We start from the raw sequence: 22,337 nt of genomic DNA on the forward strand, positions 1-22,337 counted from the left end.
CTCTCTCGTCAGGCATCCTGGCTACGTGTCCAGCCCACTGAAGCCTGCCCCGCTGTATTACCTTCACTATATCAGCATGTTTCTATACCTGGTACAACTCGTGATTCATGCGTCTGCGCCACACTCCACCTTCCAATTTACCGCCAAGTATCGATCGCAGAACTTTACGCTCAAAAACTCCGAGCACTCGTCGATCAGCTTCCTTCAGCGTCCATGCTTCATGTCCGTAAAGGGCCACCGGAAGTATCAGCGTCCTATACAGCGCTAGTTTTGTGTGAGTTTGCAAACTACGGGACCTTAGCTGGTTACGCAGTCCGTAGAAAGCCCTGTTCGCAGCTGCAACTCGTCGTTTCACTTCACGGCTCATATCGTTGTCACATGTCACAAGCGTACCAAGATAAACGAATTCGTCAACCACTTAAAATCGTTCCCCATCTATCTCCACCTCAGCACCAACACCACGGGGACTCCCACGCTCTCTGCCAGCTACCATGTACTTCGTTTTGGCAGAGTTAATGACAAGTCCCAATCTCGCTGCTTCTCTCTTAAAATGTACGAAAGTCTCCTCCACGGCCTTACGGTTGATACCGATGATATCGACGTCGTCCGCAAAACCAAGAAGTATGTGAGATCTCGTGATGATCGTACCGTTTCTTTCGACGTTTGCTCTTCGTACCGCATCCTCAAGAGCGATGTTAAACAGTAGGTTGGAGAGCGCATCCCCCTGCTTCAGTCCATCCAACGTTACGAACGCGGCTGATGTCTCGCCAGCTATCCGCACGCACGATTTGGATCCCTCCAGTGTCATACGACTCAGCTTTATTAGTTTCGTAGGGAAACCGTGTTCCAGCATGATCTGCCACAGCTCATTTCTTTTCACTGAGTCATATGCCGCCCTGAAGTCCACAAACAGATGGTGAGTCGATAAGTTGTACTCCCGGAACTTATCGAGGATCTGTCGCAGGGTGAAAATTTGATCCGTCGTGGAACGCCCTTGTCGAAAACCAGCCTGGTATTCGCCAACAAAGGATTCCGTTAGCGGTCTCAATCTGAAGAACAGGATACGGGAGAGCACTTTATATGCGGAGTTGAGCAACGTTATCCCTCGATAGTTGCCACCAGTGGTTAAAATTATCAAATGAGTTTCACAACATTGAAACTATGCTTTTTCGTCGTGTAGGTGATACATATTACCATGACAATCGGTTTCACTATCCGATATGCGATGTAAACAAAAGTGTTCATCGTTACTTGACGTCTCAAAATGAATATAATATCCAACAAGAACGAAACAGAAGATATTCGGATTGGTTCATCTATCAATTCAAAAATAGCAACCGTGAAAATGAAACTCAAAGGCAAAAAAATCAATTTCGATTTGAGGTACTGATATTTTTTGAAGTGCAGTTACATTTTTTTTATTTCGAAAATAATCTGAAATGGATAGCAATACCAACTGGAAGCTCTTCTGGTAATAACGATATTATCAAAACTAGAAAGCTTTGTGCAGGTATGGTTATCGTCCATATGTTTTCAACGTTGTAAAAAGTGCTTCAACATAAAAAATCTTCTTTTAGGGAAGCGTACGCTACAGGAAGTTGCTTTACCGCTGATTGCACGTGGGCGATGTCAAATTGATGTTGGGAGCGAATGCAAACATTCCTAAGTCGTTTACGACGTCGGGAATATCATCCGGCATATCCGTACTAGTCATTCTTTTGAAGTGTATGAGCATGGTTTATTCAAAGGTGATGGAATTACACAGAAGAAACTAAGAATCATCACCAATAGACAGGTCGCTTTAGCTGATCAATTGTTCATGAATTCAAATAATAAGTTTGTGATTATGATTGAACTTATTTATGAGAAATATCATTTATTAGAATAAACGTATTAAACGTTATAACTTAAATAAATTTAATGAATTATATGCTATGATGGCTGCTGTAATTACGTATGAACTGGTCTAGGTCAGTCGGTTGCTTGTCGAATCCTAGAAATTTAATATTGAATATTGCATCTGAGCTCAACGTAATACAAATATTCAGTACAAGTTACTGACACTGATATTCGTTCTCATTTCCGTGGTGATGATAATGAATTTCAACTTTGACAACATATAAACGAATGTGAACTTTGACTGAGGAATGAATACCAACAAACGTGTTCATCGAAAATCAACATTTCGATCTGTCTAGCGACCGTTGTCTAGCTACAGTTTATGTTTGTGCATAGAAAAGATATTTGTCGCTAAGGTTGGCTTGATATCAGTCTGTTTGAGTTTCTAGGCGGTGATTTTTCTCAGCACTGGTTGCCACAATCCAATCGATGGCCCTTCTTATAGATAGGGCATATGAGGTCTTCCAACCAGTCGTTCGGCATTTGTTCTTCCGCCCAGATTTTTAGTATTATCTGGTGGATCGCATAGTACAGCCGCTCGCTTCCCGCTTTTAGAAGTTCACTAAAAGTATTTGTCGTCTTTTGAGGCATTTGAGCAGAATTGCTGATCAGCCAGACCATGTTCTATTGAACAAAACAAGCAATAATCGGACGGTGCAGTATTTAGAAAATTTAAATTTTAAATTTGTAAGTTTTAACGACTTTGGCAGATTGAGGCCGAGCGTTGTCGTGCAGTAGAATCACGTTTTCGTCTCTCCGCTCGGATTGCGGTTTTTATTTGAGTATTGATCGGGTTAATCATATCAATTGAAGTCGTTACCGATCCCCAGTGCTGGTTTTGTTCAGTTCCAACAACGCATAATAAATAACAGCGACCTTGTCCCACGTAGAAGTATGGTCGGACAGTTAGCATGATTTGTTTTGTTCACAGGCGAAAAAACGACACTCAACGTTCTTTGGCTTTAAATTATCCTTACTTTAAATCATTCCTAAAGCATGCAATCGCTTGGAAATGGCTTAACAAGTAACTTCCTAGAACTCCTAGATTCATCACGTTAAAGATATGTTAAAATCGACCAGCACTTACTGCTATCGCCATATATTGACAAATAGCAAGAAATTAACTGCATGTGTAACATAATAAATTTAAAATAGTAGGAGGGTGGTATCCAAGACACGACCGCATAGTTGACGTAGGACTACAATAGTTTTATATTTGCTTTTGAAGCTCTGTTTGATTTGAGTTCGTTTTACTTTTGGCAAAGTTTGATTTTGGCACACATGTGCCAAAAATGAGCGGTTACGTTTAATCACATTTTGTAGTTTTCATGATTTATTGTAACCAATTCAAGCTCAACATCCTCCGAAAGAAAAGTATTTTGGTTCTATTTGTTGCCGGAGCGGATAACCGGAATAGGTTCCGGAGATATGACTGGAATATGTTCCGGCAATAAAGCGTATAGGTAATATAGGCAAAGCATTGATGAATATCTTTCATTCTAATACAGTCAATTTTCCCTAATACGCGAAAAGGTAACTTTCTAAACAATAATAAATTGAGTACGATGTAGTAAAAATTAAACTTCCTTCTATATCTATTTTATTTTATTGTGGAAGATGGCTAAATTAACCGATTACAAAGCGGCAAAGATGTCACTTTTTTCTGCCAGTTACAAGCTCATGGAAAAAATATCGATAACGAATCACAGTTGTTAGTAGAAAATGTATATTCACAGAAAATTCAAAATTGACATAGAATTTTATGAACATGTTAATATTCAATACAGGTCAATTTAAACATTTTATCAGTATAAAGAATCAATCAGAAAAAAAATAATCAGTTCCAAGATACCAAAGAACAACGAACACGCTCTGTGTGTAGATACATAACAATATTGTGTACATTTATAAGTGCACGGCGCAGAGAGGTTTTTGGTCTGTTTTTATGCCTCTCGTTCGCATCACTCATTGATTTCCAGAGTTAATTATGGTAGAGTGGGTCACAGGTATTTTTTTTTTTTCATTTTGTGCGCTAGAAATGGTACACAGCGAGCAATACTAGTTGCTCATTGATACTGTTTGATGGATTTTTTTAGCTTTTGATTTTTGTTAGTTATTCTTGAAATTGGTATGAAGCCCCCACCAACAACACCTGGTGTAGTGCACGTAGTGCACAATAGGACGAGACACCACTGGGTGCTACATCCCGATTCGGAACTTGACCTTCTGTTTATTTATACGCAGACTTCGCAACCGACTGTTTAGTGTACAGGACAATTGCGGGGCTAGCGCTACGATCCTACTGATACTAACAGTCTCTCCCGAGCCGAGACTCAAACCTACGACGACTGGCTTGTTAGGCCAGCATCGTACCTCGAGACCATCTGGGAGTTAATTCAATAGGACTCAGTACGTTTAAATTGAAATTATGAACACTCTAGAACTGCTGAGCGAGTTTTTGAGGTTTTAGTTCATTCGTAAGAAATATGTGGTCATTATCTTTGAGGACTGGAATGGGCTTTGAAGGTTTCTTAAGAACCTTTGAAAGCTTTCAGAAAGGTTTGGAATATGGTTTTAGTTGCTCAGCTTCCCTCGTGAAATTTTCATATTGCAAGAGAGTGAATCTATGTTTGATTTCCGTTTGTAAATCTTTAAAAATATCTTTCAAAGCAAGATCACGAGATCTTTGATATTGACGTCTCCGTATGTTCTTCAAACGTATATGAAGTTGAAACTCGTTGTCAATAATTGGTGTGTTAAATTTCACGCTAGCCTTAGGAACTGATAAGTTTCGGGCATTGAGTATTAAACTGCTCAAATCATCCAATGCTCCAATGTCAATGTCAGCACTGTTATGTAAAACAATATCACAATTCAAGCTTTCTTCGATCGTGGTACGATATCGATCCCAATTGGCCTTGTAATAATCAAACACAGACCTAGTAGAATTTAAACAGTTACACGGGATATGGAAAAAGTTATAGGAAGATGATCAGAATCAAAATCGGGGGCGGGAAACGAGCCATATGGACGCTAGGCATATGGATGTTAGCACAGAACAGATATGCAACTACGAACAAAACTCTGCAGCAAATCGGTGCCCAAGCTTTCGCATTTATTTTTCGCTGTTCCATCCTACATTGATTTTACAGTGCATCGTTCGAACAGTTCGCTCCAATAGTTTGAACATGCACCAAAAAAATATTTTTATTTTGCTTCAATGACCAGGCAAAAAGGTGATTTTGAATAGTTGAATCTATCAAAATTAAGTTGAGACAGGATCGCATTCAGGAGATCTTTAAAGCGGAAATTCAGTAACAATTCACAATCAACGTCAATAGAACAAATTAAACTGAAAATCTTTGAACCATTGAAACATTGTTTAACAAATTTTCTTGGATCGTACACCTCGCGACTGTTGAAACTATTTTAACCTGTTAGTTAATTTTCTTGAATATTTTCGTTGGACTTGGAAACTAAATTTCTCGACCAACGGCAATATTTTTTCTCGTACTGTTTTTTATACCTAACATTGCAAGTAATGCATGTCAGACGCGCTATATACAGCACTGTTTACGACATTAGGTACAATGTAAAAAAATGTTTGACGTTAGTCAAGATATTTAGTTTTCAACTTGGGCAACAATGAAATTCATTAAAAATATATCTACATAAAAACCGTTGCACGTATGCGGGTGGTACTGTACGATTATCATGAAAAGGCACTCTCGCTATACCAGTACCGGGGAGAACAAAGGGTTCTCTCGGCGAAAAAGCGGCGAGAGCTCATACAGTCCTTTTATTGAATGAATGGAACATAAGCTTAATAAAATTTCGAGTGTAAAATGCGTTCTCTCCTCCGCTAGATGTCGATACTTAAAATAAAGAGATTTTGTCTCATTTTTGGTTCTTCAGTTGAACAGATGTGATGTTAGGCATAGTATGCTTTGTCGAGGGCAAGGAACCGAGGCGGCACTAAGCCGCCGTGGTTTCCGCAGTCCGAGCCGGTCACCGACCCGAAAGCGGCGGCCTCTCGCACACAAACGACTGATCTAATGGTTGGCTAGGTCTATTCAAACAGAGTTTCTTTCCCTTAGTTAAGTCCGAACGAGCGGTAGCGAGTAAGGACGGCATTCGCTCGGACAGCGAGTCACTCTGAAGCGAAATACATGTTATTAAAAGAGAGCTGTGATGATGATGACGATAATACCGTATTCCGGCTCACTTTCCCTCGGCCTTGTGTCCATTCGGCCTCGCGTCCATATGCCTCGTGTTCGTATGCCTGCCGTCCATTATGCCTAGCGTACTATGCCTCGCGTCTGTATGCTCAACGGGGTGTCATCATCAAAATCAGCATGGGTTAATAAATCAGTGCATGAATGATTTTGATTTGTTAATACCAAATCAATTGTGGATGGATTCTCAACTGAACAAAGACATGTAGGACCATTTGGAGATAAAACTGAATAAAATCCAGCCGAGCAATCGTTAAACAACATTTTTCCATTGGATTCGCTTTGTGCATTATTCCATGATCGATGTTTTTCATTAAAATCACCGATGTTAAAAAATTTTAGATTTATTTCTCGTAAGTTTTTTGTAAATTTTCCTTAAAATGATTTTCCTGCTCACCAATGCCTCGGGCAGGTAAATACACTGCTGCTATAAATAAAATGCCAATATCTGTTTCGATTTCAATTCCCAAACTTTCAATAGCCTTCGCTTCAAGATGGGGCATAACACGATGTTTTATTCGACAGTGGATAACTATTGCAACTCCACCTCCGGCAACATCAATTCTTTCGAACATGTGAACCATATAATTAGGGTTTCTTTTTAGTTTTATATTAGACTTTGAAAGCGTTTTAGTTTCAACTGCAATTTGCACATCATAAACTGTTAAAAAATAAAAAAAATCATCTTCATTCGCTTTTAAAGAGCGAGCTTTCAAATTTAGAAAATTGACAGCATTATTTAAAGTCATTGCTGAATTTCAATTTCATAACAATATCAGTTGTAAATTTTATACCTACTTGAACATCCTCGTACATCGAGTTACAGTTCGATAAAGCGGACATTAACTGCAGCATGGATTATTGTAGGTAGTCAATCTTTCCGGGAGTTGGACTACCTACTTTTCACCGATTTTTCAGCATCAAACACGAAAGGTTTGTTGCTGTTTGAATTTTAAATTTTACCTGAAAGGACACTAGCATATGAGTGCTTGAGCAGGATTAAATGTTTTCAATTTGATATTTACTGAATTTAGAATATTACCTACATACACACTAGCTGCAGGAAATGCTGGTGATGCCTGAACAGTATTTGAATGCTTTTTGTTTACCCACATTGAGAAGGCAAGCTGTGATCACAAACGGACGTGAAAATGTTTCTCGTCGGAATTTTTCATCGTTTTTTCAAGTTTTAATAAGTTATATATTTTCTATCTGGAAAAGGGATGTGTCTACATTTATTGAATGAAGGCCGCTGTTGTTTGTGTTGTGTTGGTGTGAATTCCGAGTGTTTGATTCAAATCGCGATGAAGTGTTCCGAGGGTTGTCGTGTACGGTTGAGGATAGTGCAATAATGTCGACGTATTTTATTTAGCCTTCCCGTCGCGTAATTGTTATATTTTAAGTGCAAAGGGTGGAGTAAAAGTTAATACGAAATGTGGCGGTTTCGTATTATCGGTGAGAGTGACGTCAATGTTGAAATCCGTTAAAGATTCGTGCAATTTTGTGGCTAATTTGTGAGAGCTGCATTTCTTTTTCGGTGGTGGAGCACGTTTCCCGCTAGCCCTTGCCTTGCCATAAGTGTGTGTGAGTAAGTGCAAGGTGAACAAGGAAAAGCGCGAGAAGTGCAAGTGCAGGATGACCGTTGCTCTTGCGTGCGGCACGTTCTCGCACTAGCATGATGATTCACAGAGGACGCGGGAATTAAAGGATAAGTATTAGTGTTGGTAACGTTTTGCCTGTGTTTTTTGTTTGATTTGCATGGCAAAAGGGAACCACTGTTTTTTTTCTGCTTTTCACGACGCTGTTAGCTTCGTATCCTCTCCGGTATGCCCTCGGCCTTGCAGTGCGTGCTGAGACTTGAGGGGTGCAGACTGTAGGATTGTCGTGAGTTTGTGATTTCTTTTGTTTTTGTGCAGTTTATATGAGGATGATATATATGTGTGAGGTATAGTTTTTTTTTCGCGTTCATCGAGCTGTCTCGTTATTTGTGTGCGCAGTGGACTGACGTCGGTAGGGATACTGTACATACTAGAGATGGTCGGGTATGGGAAATTTGTTACCCGTACCCGACCCGTACCCGACTCATCGAGAATTTTCAAACCCGTACCCGACCCGAACCCGAAGTCAGGTTTGTTTAAAATACCCGTACCCGACCCGAACCCAAAAAAAATTTTTCCAGCTACCCGTACCGACCCGTACCCGAACGAAAAATGCCCTGAAATTGCCGATACCCGACCCATACCCGACCCGTTTTGGATATTTTTTTATTTTATTTTTTTTAAATACCTGGTTACCTCGAGATGATGGCCGGAGTTAGGCTAGAACCGAGTGTTCATGTGAACGAATGGTAATGAGCCCAGAGTTCCAGGCGAAGTATTGCAGGGTGGCCACCCAACCGGGGAAACCGGGAGAACCGGGAAAAAACCTGGAATCGTTTGGAACCGGGAAAAACCCGGGAATTTCACTAAATATTACAAGCCGGGCCAGTGGGGGTGGGATTGTGCCATACAAACCCATTTTTGTCTCATGGCGATCACAAGACCAAAATTTCTTAAGTAAGTTTCCTCGAATACTTAACCAAAAAAGACTTGTCCTGTGACCCGGAAAAGATGGCTGACATATCTTACGGTGCATAAAACAGTTTTTGTTTCTATTCATCTTCCTCTTGGAAGCTAACTTGACCAAGGTAAGCTCCCCGGAAATAGCATTCAAATGGCTCGAATTTTGCCTAGAGCAAATGGTTCACAACGATAATCTCGCGGGAACTGTAGCTGATAGATGTCGCCAAGAATACTCACAACTATTGAGTATGCATTCGACGAAGGCATTGCTGACTTCCTTGATACTTTTTGTAGAGCGCTGCTTCAGGCAAGAAACTTCCTAACTTTACTGTGTTTATTAAGAAGATTCTGATTCTATCGCATGGCAATGTCACGTTGGAGCGAGGTTTCTCCGTGAACAAGGAGTGCGTAGTCATGAATTTGGAAAAAGACAGACTTATAGCGCAGCGCTTGATGTACGATACAGTACAGGTTGCCGGAGGAGGACACGAAATTGATATTGATGAGGAGATGCGTGAGCTGCTGAAGTAACGTGTTCTAAGTGTTATGAAAATACTCTTTTATATATTACTCTTTTATATATTGAATCTTATCTGGTTGAGGTAAAAACGATTCCTTCAAACTTAAGTTGGCCTAGAACTCCTCGGTAATGAGTATAATATGCGTTGTTTATAAGATACTTGTAGACATCTCCTCTCGGAAAGGTGACAACCGTCGCATTTTTCGATTTTTTGCGACTATATCTCTTGATTTCAATAAGGCTGAACACGTCAAGAAGTGACTTAGAGCATTTTGAGATGTAAATCGAAAGTCACGCTTTTTTATTCCTTAACTGCATGGAAAACTACAGAATTCAAAAGTACAATTAACCAGGAAATATATTTGAACAAACCGGGAAAAACCGGGAGAAAACAGGGAATTTGATTTCGGGTTTTGAGTGGCCACCCTGGTATTAGTTCACCTAGAATCCAGCGTAGCATCTGTCACTGAGTACGTCCGCTCGTCTGCTATAGGAAAATTTGAGCATTTTATCACGCAGCAAAATATCTATTCGTAACTGTGTATGGAGAATTTGGGCTCCATTTTTCCTGTTAGTTACCCCATAATAAAATTGATCTGGGATTTCAATTATTTAAGTTGTACGTATACGTTTGATTCATACAAACTGCTGAAATTTTTATTTTGTTTTCGAGAGATTAATAAAAATTTTAATAGAATTTTTGGGCAACTCTCGCTGAAACCAGGCCACTAGTGACACGAGGTCTTTGAAAATTGATTTTTTTATTTGAGTTCGATTAAACGCAAAGAAAATTTATTAACTGCACATAAATTTGTTCCACTTGGTGGACCCCTTGTTCGCCAAGGGGTGAACAAATTTTTAGAAAAGTGAAAATCGAATATTTTTATCGAGCTATATTTCAAATATTTGTCCCAAAACCCTCTACAAACAGCATTTCATTATACAGAAAACATCTAGAGCTTTCATGTGAAGTATTCAAAAGTTTGACCGCCATCTTGGATTCGCCGCCATTTTGAACTTTATCATTAAAAAGCGTTTTTGAACAGGTTGGCAACCACCGATTTTAATTCTGAGACAACCATTGGAAAGCTGAGAAAAAATCCTACATTTAAAAAATTAGGTGTGTCGCGAAAGAAACGTGGCCGTCGAGCCAATTTTCTATACCGAGTTTTAACATTTCCAACGCGCGCCGAGCGATCGATATAGCAGCAAGCGCTGCTTGCCATGCAGCGCACACTGAACGCACATCGTTTAGTATGCACGAAGTACATGTTTTGAATAGGTCTTTATGAACAACTTATTTGGATAGGGTAAAACAGGTTAAGCAATTTCTCATATTTCAAAAGAAAGCCGGCTTTGACCGTGAATCCAGAAAGCTCAAGTTTAATAAGCGAAATACGCTGGCAGGATTATTATTGAAAGTTTATGAAATTTGTTATTTCACGTCAAAATAAACCAAAATATTTTGTATAACCATACTAAGTACAGGAGGTGCTTGCGTTGAATATTTTTTCAAGCAAGGCAATACTTTCAAGTTATAACAATACCTGCTACAAGTTAATAATTAAATTCTCATAATGCACGGAAATCGAGTTACCCGTACCCGGCCCGTACCCGACGAGTTGAAAATTTTCCAAACCCGTACCCGACCCGAACCCGAAGCCTTGGTTTTTGAATTACCCGTACCCAACCCGAACCCGAAAAATATTTTTGGCGTTACCCGAAACCCGACCCGAACCCGTCGGGTACGGGTATCGGGTAAAAATACCCGTACCCGACCATCTCTAGTACATACCCTGCTTGCGTTGTCAGCCGTTTCTGAATCAATTGGGTTATTTATTTATTTATTTTTATTTTGGAAGATACATATCTGGTTGCATTGCTCTCAGTATATGGAGATTTGTTAAAGCGTGATTTCATGGAGTCGCTTTGTTTGCCAAAGTCTATACTCAATAGACAGAATTGCTCCAATAGGAGGGATGTTTTAAACCTTTGAACACGCTGGTTTTTACATGACGGAATGAGTAGCAGCACAACATAATTTAGAAATTTATCTTTCGCGCTCCGACTGGACGGTTACGAATATTTTGAGCAGTTTTATGCCCTTGTTTTATGATTTTTCTAGCTTTTGAGTAAATACTGAAACACATAGACAACTTTTAATTTAATTAAGTAGAAATCTTGTCGGTGAGCATGGCAAATAAATTTTGACTGCAATTGTTTTGGCATTTTGTTAAATCTAATTAGTACTCGGTCTTGTTAGATATGCATATTTGTATTTTTAAAAAATTTCTAGCTATGAATGCATGAAACTTTGCCAGTTTTTTCATACTCAGTAGGTATCTTCGCTTTATTATTCAAGAAGTAAGTGGTGATCAACGCTAAATACCGTGTCTCCGCGCGTATGCGTCGGTAAGAGAGAATAGAGCGGTCGCGCATAACTTTTCGAAGTAAACGTGTTTTCGGCCCAGGTGAGCTTTGCTCAACTATGGATTTTCGGTGTGTTGTGACTTTCGATATGTACCAAACCATTTATTCGCAGACTGTCCACCCGTAGGTTCTTTTCCAGCACGCAGTGATTCGGAATAGGTTCCGTTCGTTCGATAAATATCGTAAATAATAAATCGCGACAAAACATCGTAATTAATCGCCACCAAATATCGCAATTATTTGCAATTAATATCAGGATTATACGCGACTCGTCTGTCGAACGGCGATGGCCAAGCAAATAGGCCGTTTTTGAAGTTCTCTTGCTGACCGCTTGCAGTATGTGTTGAGGGCCTATATATTTACTTTTTTCTTATATTTGGGTAATGCATATCTGGTTGCTCCGTAACATTGTGTAGTCAGCTGAGATAAATCAATGAGAGATACGTTTCGGTAGTTGCATAATGACTTCATAAACAGATTTTCGAATATTTGAGTGTGTCTTGATTAGGTTGTAGGTCCGGTATCCTCGCGTGCGCTTTATTTTTGCGGTGTTACATCATCAACCGGAATGAGTTCGGATCGCGTTATGATTTCCGTAAAAGATATAATGAACTCGTACGCGCGATAATAACAAATATCCCGGTATTAGAACTCAGCGCATCGTTTACCAAAACGAAATCTGCTGCAAACCTAACCCTTTTCTCCAACATCCCAGTGATTTCTCGTGGAAGTGCAGAGGTGTTCTCGGCTTCCAATAAAGCGAGTATCACGTCAACATATTCCTATACACACTCCTTCTTTGACCTGCATTCGGATGCGGCCGGCGCTGGTATTGCCCAATATAAAGATTAAGGTCACCAGTTTTTACACATTGAAGATGAATGTTAATCCCAAGCATCATCCATTGGTTCTCTGTGTAATTACAGCTGATCTGGCAATAACGGAGTAGCAACCGCGGGCGGTCAATCATGCTCATGCTCATGCTCATGCTCCAAGATACCAAAGAACAACGAAGATATCAAATTTGAAAATCATATGTCTGTTATCTTCAAACATAAACAGGGCTAGAGTGATGCATTACATAACCAATATGTCGTTGGATTGATAAAATGATGGACAATTTTGTGATTCTTCAGTTATCATTATCATTTCATTGTTAAACAGTGAAAATTTCATAAAAGTTTCAAGATCGAATTTTCACGAACAATGTACCAATCACATCCAAGCACGCCTAACACAGACTTCATGCGTAGACACCAACTGCCTGTCTAGCAGTGGCAAAAAAAATTGACAGAATCTCCCTGTCTCAATAGGTCAACTAATGTTTGCTTCCATGTGCCAAGGCTATTTTGATGTTTTGAAGGTGAAGCTTTTTCGGAAAGTTCGTAACCACCTCCACTATCTGACAGTTTTACGTTCTGCTGTAAGAATGTTATTGAAACTGATGTCTTAAAGGGAAACATGCTGACACAGACAACAGTACTGCACCGAGCAATGTATGAATAGAGCGCTAACTCTACACTCTGTTTTTCTCTGATTTTTTAAAAAACTAAATATAGAGTAAAACTAAATATAGAGTATTAGTATTAGCCTCAGCAATTAATTTTTGCATAGTGTTGTTCTATTACAAGTAAGGTTATGGAAAGTAATATTTTCTTGTTGATGCTAATGCAAAACAAAAAAAAAAACTAATTGAAAAATACAAGTAAAAATGACGGAACTCTAATATTAAGATGAAACGAATTTGGTTTGTCATATTGAACTCATTTCATTTAGCTAGCAGCATTTTGATTTTCTATTGTCTCTTAAATACTCTATATTTAGTTTTTTTAAAAATCTGAGAAAAACAGAGTGTAGAGTTCAGCGCTCTATTCATACATTGCTCGGTGCAGTACTGTTGTCTGTGTCAGCATTTTTCCCTTTAAGACATCAGTTTCAATAACATTCTTACAGCAGAACGTAAAACTGTCAGATAGTGGAGGTGGTTACGAACTTTCCGAAAAAGCTTCACCTTCAAAACATCAAAATAGCCTTGGCACATGGAAGCAAACATTAGTTGACCTATTGAGACAGGGAGATTCTGTCAATTTTTTTTTGCCACTGCTAGACAGGCAGTTGGTGTCTACGCATGAAGTCTGTGTTAGGCGTGCTTGGATGTGATTGGTACATTGTTCGTGAAAATTCGACCTTGAAACTTTTATGAAATTTTCACTGTTTAACAATGAAATGATAATGATAACTGAAGAATCCCAAAATTGTCCATCATTTTATCAATCCAACGACATATTGGTTATTGTGATCCATCGTATGGTTACATCAGTATTAACGTTTGAAATCTTTCATTCCGACGTTACTCCTTGGTTTTAGTTTTCACAGAATGTATCTCGATATAGTGCGGTTAGACGTAGTCCTACGTCAAAAGTATGTTACACAGTGGAGTAGAAAACTGCGAATCTTACTACACTAAATGGAGGCGCAGCTCATTGCTTTTAAGGTAAAATAGCAGCTCAACTAAAAGAGTTAGATGCTTTGTGTCAAAAGAAAAAAAAAACAATTTGTAGGGTAGTTTAGTTTATGTTTATTTTGGTTAACAACAAAACTCGTGTTTATCACACATTTAAGAGAGAAAATTGCAGATTAGTTCTCAAAAAAAACTTGGTTTCACATTTGTTCCATTCTAAGTGCTTCTCATTCTCTCTAATTATACAATTTTAAGACACAATTTTGATTGTGTATTGTTTACGAAATTTTCTCAGTTTACCAAGGAAATCAACAGAATTGGGTTAGCTATGATATTTCTTGTGATAGACCTCGTTAAAGGCAAACATAACCGAAACCTGGAAGAAGTGAGTAACTCTGCAGAAGCTGAATTTTGGCCATATGTGTAGAAGTATATTTTTCATCAAGTAGCCAGCTCCCTAACACCCTATATTTTCAAAATCTTAGTTTTTCAGCTTCATAGAGCTTCTGATGTCAAGAAATCTATATAGTTTTATTTATAGTCTTCAGCATTATATTCTACTTGCTCTAATCTATAACTATTTCAACACCAAGACGATGATGAATGTCACATTTTTTCAACCTCCTTAATTCGCTTTAAAGGTTTGTTTACCCTAGCTAATCGAAAACAAATTATAAAACTTTCAAACCCCTCCTGAATTAATAACGATATCAAGGATAAGACACCAACAATTATCACTCTTACTAATTTTACAAGCAAAATTTTTCAGGATGTACCTGTGTCGTAAACCGGTTCCAAACGAAATTCCTGAATTGTTACTAATACACTTTGCAAACGATAAATCGAACATGAATGTATTGTTTTTCAGCAAAATCGAATGTTATACAAGCGCTTAATAATAATCAAGTTGTTTAGGACAGATCCCTGGTAATTTCAGATTGCATTTTTTAAATTAGGACCACTTGTAATTCAAATTCTTCTTGACAGATATACAGATAAAGAAACTTTTAGTGGAATGTCATCGGAATATGAAAATACTAATTTTAGGTGTAAAAATAATATCATCAAAATGTGAATTTCTGGAGAAAAGTGGAAAATTCCGGGAGTTTTGTTTTTGAAACTTACTAAATACCTTGTAGGGTATGTAATTTTTCAATGTGATTTAATCAATTAATCTGTTTAAAAGTGGTAGTTTTATTTTTGGATATTTCTATCTAATTCAAACGTAGTTCCTCGGAGCAAATCGTGCGTGACGAGGTGTTGTAATTTTATACTTTTCATACGGCTAAAACGTAAACAATTGTGAACCACCAGAAACGTAGGTTGTAATACGTTTGTAAGACTGGTAGTTTTAGGAAAATATTTTTGTTTGGCAAACAGGCATTGAACTAGGGACGTGGATATTATAAATGTTACAAATTGAGTCACTATATAATGTAGTTGCAACTATGAAAAATCAGATCGTATAAAGAATCTGAACGTTATGATAAGCGTTTCATGAACATAAGAAAATAATTATCACAGATTAAAGATACAACTTATTGTACAAAACGAACTGAAAGTTGGAAATAGTTTGTAGTTTTTTGTCTATAAAAGTAAAACTACTGAATTTTTTTTTTGACATTTGAAAAAGTTTTTAGTGTCGGATTGTTTATCGATTTCCCGTTCACCAGCATTGATAAAAGATTAAGACGCTTGCAGTCATTAATTCCATTTTCATTGGAAGGCTATATATTAGCTAAAAAATCAATCTATTTTATTATTGTATTTAACAATCATCTGATCGAGATGTGATATCTGTACAGTTGCGTACCCCATTCAAAACCTACACAATGCGCGCTTCTGGCTCAACTCTCACACGGTACTCGATTCGCTCTCACCAGTTATCTTCAGCGGGATTACACGAGGGCCCTCCTCCTTAATGGGTGTAAAGTTGTCATGTCAGTTACTCGGTAGCGGCAGTTTGCTGTCGTCCGTTGACGAGTGCACGATATGTGTTCTGTGCTTTGTTCTTCCGATCAGCGATACGCGATATGTCTTTGTTGCCGGGATGCGCTGCGATCACCACCAGCATCAGCTAGCCTGAAGGCCTGAAAGATAGACGTGCAATTTTCCTTATCAAAAAATTCACAAAAACTGATCCGCAAACACAAAATGCTGTTTGCACTAGAAGTCAACGGCTAGAGTATCCACGCGAGTGCCCCAGTTTGATTGAACGTTTGCGTCGTTGCATTTAATTTCGCGCAGAGCGCAAAGATTCGATAAGTAAAAGTGCATTTTTGGTCAGAACATAGGCGTATCCCCAAGTGCAGGATGATAAACGATTCATTTCAATTCTCCTGTATGATAGTTTGTTTCGCAACGAGGAAATTATTTAATTGTACTAATTAACTTTGAATTTTGTTTGTTCTTTCAGCGGACGACGACTCCGACACTAGTCCGCACGATTTGGAGATGGGCTCCGACGTTGAGTACAACAACATTAATCTCAACCTGTCCACGCATATGGGAGGAGGACAGCATTCGTTCACACATATGCAGGTAAGTTTGATTAGAATGATTTATGGCTTAAGTTACCGGCACTAAAGTAGTTTATTTTTTTTAGGTGAGCTGGTAGAGAAATAATATTCACAATACTCAACTGCTAGTTGACACATTGTAGTTATGAAGAATAACTATGGCGATTATGAGGTTTGAGTAAATAATAACATAATAAAGTTCGTAATTAAGTTGTGAGGGCTTATGGATAGAGTTTAAATAATTCAATTACTATTTTAAATGGAACCACTGTCATTTCTAACTATATAGACAGAGGGTCAAAGTTTTATCAACTCAATTTATTTGATCAATTTTCTTAGGCAACCAAGTGTCATATCTGTTACAATTTAGTTGTGTCATCGTTTAAAGAAAATGAACCGTGAAATACGTATTTCATTCAGCTCAAATAGCCCTACAGTTAGGTGCTCATTAGGGTGGGACAAAAATAAATGTTAGCTCCCATGCACTTTTCGTGTTCCTTATAAGTCCCATAACAACTGTGTAACTTTTCAGATCGATCGGTGAAACGCCCGATTTTTAAAGTTTCCATACGATTTTGTATGGGAAAATCCACTTTTTCGAAACTTGTTCTCTAGAAGTTCCCAGTTGGCTTCTAAAAATATATCAACACATGATATTTGTAGGAAATTTTCCTGGGAAAACTCTTCTGAAGACCGTAAGGTGCAATAACGCTTGTAGAAACAGCTATTCACCCCAAACTGATAAATGTCTGACGGACGGCTCACCATTGAAATTTTCCAGCAACACTGCTACAGCATGCTGCTATTGCAGACTTGCTTAAGTAAGAGAAATAATTTCGCGTGGAATTGATTTTCAAAGTGTGATTTTTGCTCAGAGTATTTTCGGGGAAGCCTCCAAGATAAATTTAGGGCATATCATTCCTCATCACATGGTTGAATTTGCAACAGCAGCATCAAGCGGCAGCATTGCTAGTAAAATTCAATGGTGAGCCGTTCGTCAGATATTCAATCAGTCTGGGGTGAATATCTTTTTTCACAAGCAAGGTAGCGCCTTGCGGTTTTCAGAAGAGTTTTTCCCAAGAAAATTTCCTACAAATATCATGTGTTGATATATTTTTAAAAGCCAACTGGGAATTTCTAGAGAACAAGTTTTGAAAAAGTGGATTCTCCCATATAAAATCGCATGGAAACTTTAAAAATCGGGCGCAAGTCGAGCGTTTCACCGATCGATCTGAAAAGTTACACAGTTGTTATAGGACCCATAAGGAACACGAAAAGTGCATGGGAGCGAAAAAATAACACCGCCGCTTTTTTCCATATAACCGTGTCCCAGTCTAGTGCTCATACAACGGTTCCACAATTTCACATGAACAAGCGTTAGACTCTCCTAGCTATGGGTTAATGTGATGTATGGAAAAATCGAATTTAAAGAACCGACCATGTACATTTTATTTATTTGCTCAAAACAAAAACCTGTGCATAAATTCAGCTTAAATAGACATGATTTAGAGATGCCTCAAAGCGATAAAAAATTCAGTGTTTTGACACTCGAAAATTAACATTCCTAATAGAAAATTGTGCTTGAGATGCCTAATGAGCTAAATCATTTCAAATGACCTGGAAATACGCGAAAATTCAATCGACCATTTTTGATTTGAATGAAACTTTGCACACGTATTTGGCTTAGCAAACTGAGCATTTTTCACAGATGGAGAGATTTTTTACACCCATGACTTACATTCTAAAAGGGCGTATGCCTTTTGGCATAACTATTATTCGAAGCATTGTAGCCCAGAAACCGTTGGTTGTATAGAAAAACTGTCTGAGAATGAGTTGTAGGGAATTAAAAATGCATCATAGAAAAAATATACACTGTACAAAAAAAAAAATTTTACCCAAAAAAATTAAAAATATACATTAAATTTCAATTTAAAAAAAAAGAGTTGAATTTTTTTTTTATTTTTCTTTTTAAACTTGACGTTAATGCGCAACTTTTAAAAAAAAGTCCAGGATGGAAAAATGAAAAATAATTTTTTATGGTAGATTAATTTTTTATAAAAATTCTAATTCAAACATTTTTCAAAATATTTGTATTCTGATGATTTTAAAAGATGCAGAGAGTCATTTTGAATCAAAAAGCCCTTGATAGTTAACATTCTAAAGGCATCGGTTTTCGAGTTGTTTTTTAAGCTCGAATTTAAGCTCGAAAAATTATATATATTGAGGAAAATACACGTTTTTCTTAATTTGACCGTTGTTCTCCAGCAAAAACCATATGTTCATTGGAATGCTTGATCAAAAATATACAATTCATTCTTTGACAACAACGCGATTGGGCGAACGGTTCTCAAGAAAAGAGTTAAAATGTTTCAAGTGAAATATATATATATATATATATATATATATATATATATATATATATATATATATATATATATATATATATATATATATATATATATATATATATATATATATATATATATATATATATATATAAGAATCAAATATTTATTCTCGAGTTTTATTATCTTGGGAACATATTTTTTTTACGACATTGATACTTTACAGAACTAATTTCACCTTATATTTTAAATACATCATAAGTAAATGATCAATCTTTTAAAGTAAATGTCATCTTTTGAAAACAGCTTCGTTTGTATCTTATTTTCTGAAATCGGAACAAAAGAGTGATACTTTTGTGTGGCAGCTATTATTATAGATTTTTTGAATATATTGCTCCATTCTGTTACTCCTTGTTCATATTTTTTATATGATACCAAACTAAATGACACTTTTGGTGAAATTTTATTATTTTTCTGATTAGATCAATCATACAATTCTTTCGCGCTTGTAATGGGATGTTCATGTTCTATAGCTAAACTTGCGTTTCTTGCCATTCGTTTTAATGTGCCACCAATTGCATCGCATGGACCTTTACCATGAGAAGTCACAAAAAAATGCCACTCTGCATCGACGTTCTGTTTTGTTTTGAACTTGCAAAGTTTTTTCTATTTTTATATTGTGAGGCAGCTCCATCAGACATTAATATCGCTTTTTTCAACTGTATTGTTGTTTTCAAAAAACTCATTAATTTGGCAATGAACACCTGAACCGCAACAGTATCATGATGAAGTACTTCCGATATTATGATGAGGCTGATATTCTTAACTGTTCCAGATTCTGAATAGTAAACAACGAAGGGATGAATGGTGGCTTGACTATTATTCCAATAACTACACGAATCACAAATTGATAAAGACGTATTAAAATGAGCTTGACTGTTTAATATTTTTAATTTTGCCGTAACGTTTTCGTTTAATTTCCGTAAGCTAAATGAGCACCAACGATCAGGAAAGGGTTTACAGCATTTGGGTTTGGTGTATTCCATTTTCACTTTATCCATCTTCACAAAATGCAAACTGTTACTAACACTTCTGCAGAAGCGCAATCGTATTTATATACGAAAACAGATATTATAGGTAACCCAGTAGTTATTGGTTGCGTACTTTACAAACAGTTATTAATAGTAAACAAGTAGGTAGTGTTGCACGACAAACGTATTTTTTTATGAAACATTCGGCAAGGGGGAACTTGTAGGTAGGCTAAGGTACAGCGCTTGAGTTATTTATCCAATCGTTTTGTTGTCAAAGAATGAATTGTATATTTTTGATCAAGCATTCCAATGAACGTATGGTTTTTTGCTGGAGAACCACGGTCAAATTAAGAAAAACGTGTATTTTCCTAAATAATAATAATTTTTCGAGCTTAAATTCAAAATAACTCGAAAACCGATGCCTTTAGAATGTCAACTATCAAGGGCTTTTTGATTCAAAATGACTTTCTGCATCTTTTAAAATCATCAGAATACAAATATTTTGAAAAATGTTAGAATTAGAATTTTTATAAAAAAAATAATCTTCCATAAAAAAATATTTTTCATTTCTCCATCCTGGACTTTTTTTTAAAAGTTGCGAATTAACGTCAAGTTTCTTAAAAAAAAATAAAAAAAATTCAACTCTTTTATTTTAAATAGAAATTTAATGTTTATTTTTAATTTTTTTTGGTCAAAAAAAATTTTTTTTGTACAATGTATATTTTTTTTATGGTGCATTTTTAATTCCCTACAACTCATTCTCAGACAGTTTTTCTATATAATCAACGGTTTCTGGGCTACAATGCTTCGAATGAAACCTATGCCAAAAGACATAAGCCCTTTAAGAATGGAACTCATGGGTGAAAAAAATCTCTCCATCTGTGAAAAATGCTCAGTTTGCTAAGCCAAATACGTGTGCAAAATTTAATTCAAATAAAAAATGGTCGATATTCGACCATAGGTCATTTCGCGCGATCTTGCTCTAATAAACATATTGAAATGATTTTCATGTGGTTTTGGTAAATCATTTTAATGTTTATTAGGCCGAAAAATGTAGTTTTTTTTTTCGTTAGGGATGTCCATTTTCGAGGGTCTGAACACCAAAACTTTTAACACTTTGAGGCACCCCTAAATCATGTCCGATTGAGCTGAAATTTTAAACAGATCATTTTTTTAAGTCAATAAAAATGTACATGGTCGGTGACATGATAATTTTTGCTGCCACCCTAATATAGTTATTGCATGTATAATTGCTGTAAGAAAGCGAAAATGATATGGAGAAAAATATTATGAATTAATTTTGTTTGTGTATTCATATGTATCTTGAACTTATATTCTATTTAACTTTGAAAGTGCATTATTTTACTCAAATAATATAAATTTCAATTGAATTCAACACAAAAAATCAAAATTTTATCATTTCGCTAAATTCACGGTGAATTTTTTGTTACCGTAATAAAATCGAAAAAGCACTGTATTCACAGTGCGTTGTTGTTCTTACATGACTATTTATTTCGTAACTATGTAAATATCTTATACTATGAGATTCACTCTATCCATTACATTTTGTAGAGCCTCATCCATGATTTTGCTGGCAGTTTTGGTCCAGATTTGATAAAAATGATTTGAAAAAAAAAAAATGGGCGCAGCTGTGGACAGTTGAGGGATTCTTGGTTTTGGTACAATTTTGTACCACTCCATCGCGATATCAGCATAGTGACATGATGTCAAATTGAGCCAAAACAAAGGATCATCATCATGGCTGTTCAAGAAAGGCAGCGTTTTTTTTTGTAGACGCTCCTTTTGGTCAATTTCCTGGTTGATTATGCCTGTGATGATGGAATATGAGCTTTTTGCCACTGGTACAAGCTGCTTGCAAAACAAGATTTTCAATCCTGAAATACTCTTCTGTATAATTTTTGGCCATTGCAGTGTATTAAGTCAGTCCTGAAAGTTATTTGGCGTCTTCCACGACGAATGTCGCCAGCGCGGATAGATATCACAAACAAACAGCAACAAAAAAATATCCCCGGAAGACAGTAAAAAATGATTGTACCATTAGGATGCCTGGTTTTGGACTTTCTTGACTTTCTCCCTACAAACCGCAACGTTTCTCCGAATTCAGAATGAATTCTGGTAAAATTCCTTCTTCTCGAGCCAAAGTCTTTTACACCAAAATCCAAAATCTTTTACACCTTTCTGTTCATAGAACTATTCGCTCACATGACCAATAGTTTCATCACTTGGTTTCCTTTCGAAACTCAATCCTTCAGCAAACTTTTTCAACACATCGTGGAGCGTGTTTGTTTTGGCGAATTACTTTTTTGCGAGTTCAC

General features: G+C 37.0%; 1 protein-coding gene across 7 annotated transcripts in view; it reads left to right on the forward strand.

Annotated features, from left to right (window-relative positions):
* LOC129725481 (protein GDAP2 homolog) overlaps positions 1–22,337 on the forward strand; it is a 198,372-nt gene that overhangs the window by 99,435 nt on the left and 76,600 nt on the right. For all 7 annotated transcript variants that reach the window (XM_055681384.1, XM_055681385.1, XM_055681386.1 and 4 more), the window contains exon 8: positions 16,523–16,647. In XM_055681384.1, coding sequence (XP_055537359.1) covers positions 16,523–16,647 — 125 coding nt within the window. The remainder of the gene's footprint in view (positions 1–16,522; positions 16,648–22,337) is intronic.

The sequence above is a fragment of the Wyeomyia smithii genome, chromosome 2 (assembly GCF_029784165.1).
Source record: "Wyeomyia smithii strain HCP4-BCI-WySm-NY-G18 chromosome 2, ASM2978416v1, whole genome shotgun sequence".
In the NCBI taxonomy this organism is placed as follows: domain Eukaryota; kingdom Metazoa; phylum Arthropoda; class Insecta; order Diptera; family Culicidae; genus Wyeomyia; species Wyeomyia smithii.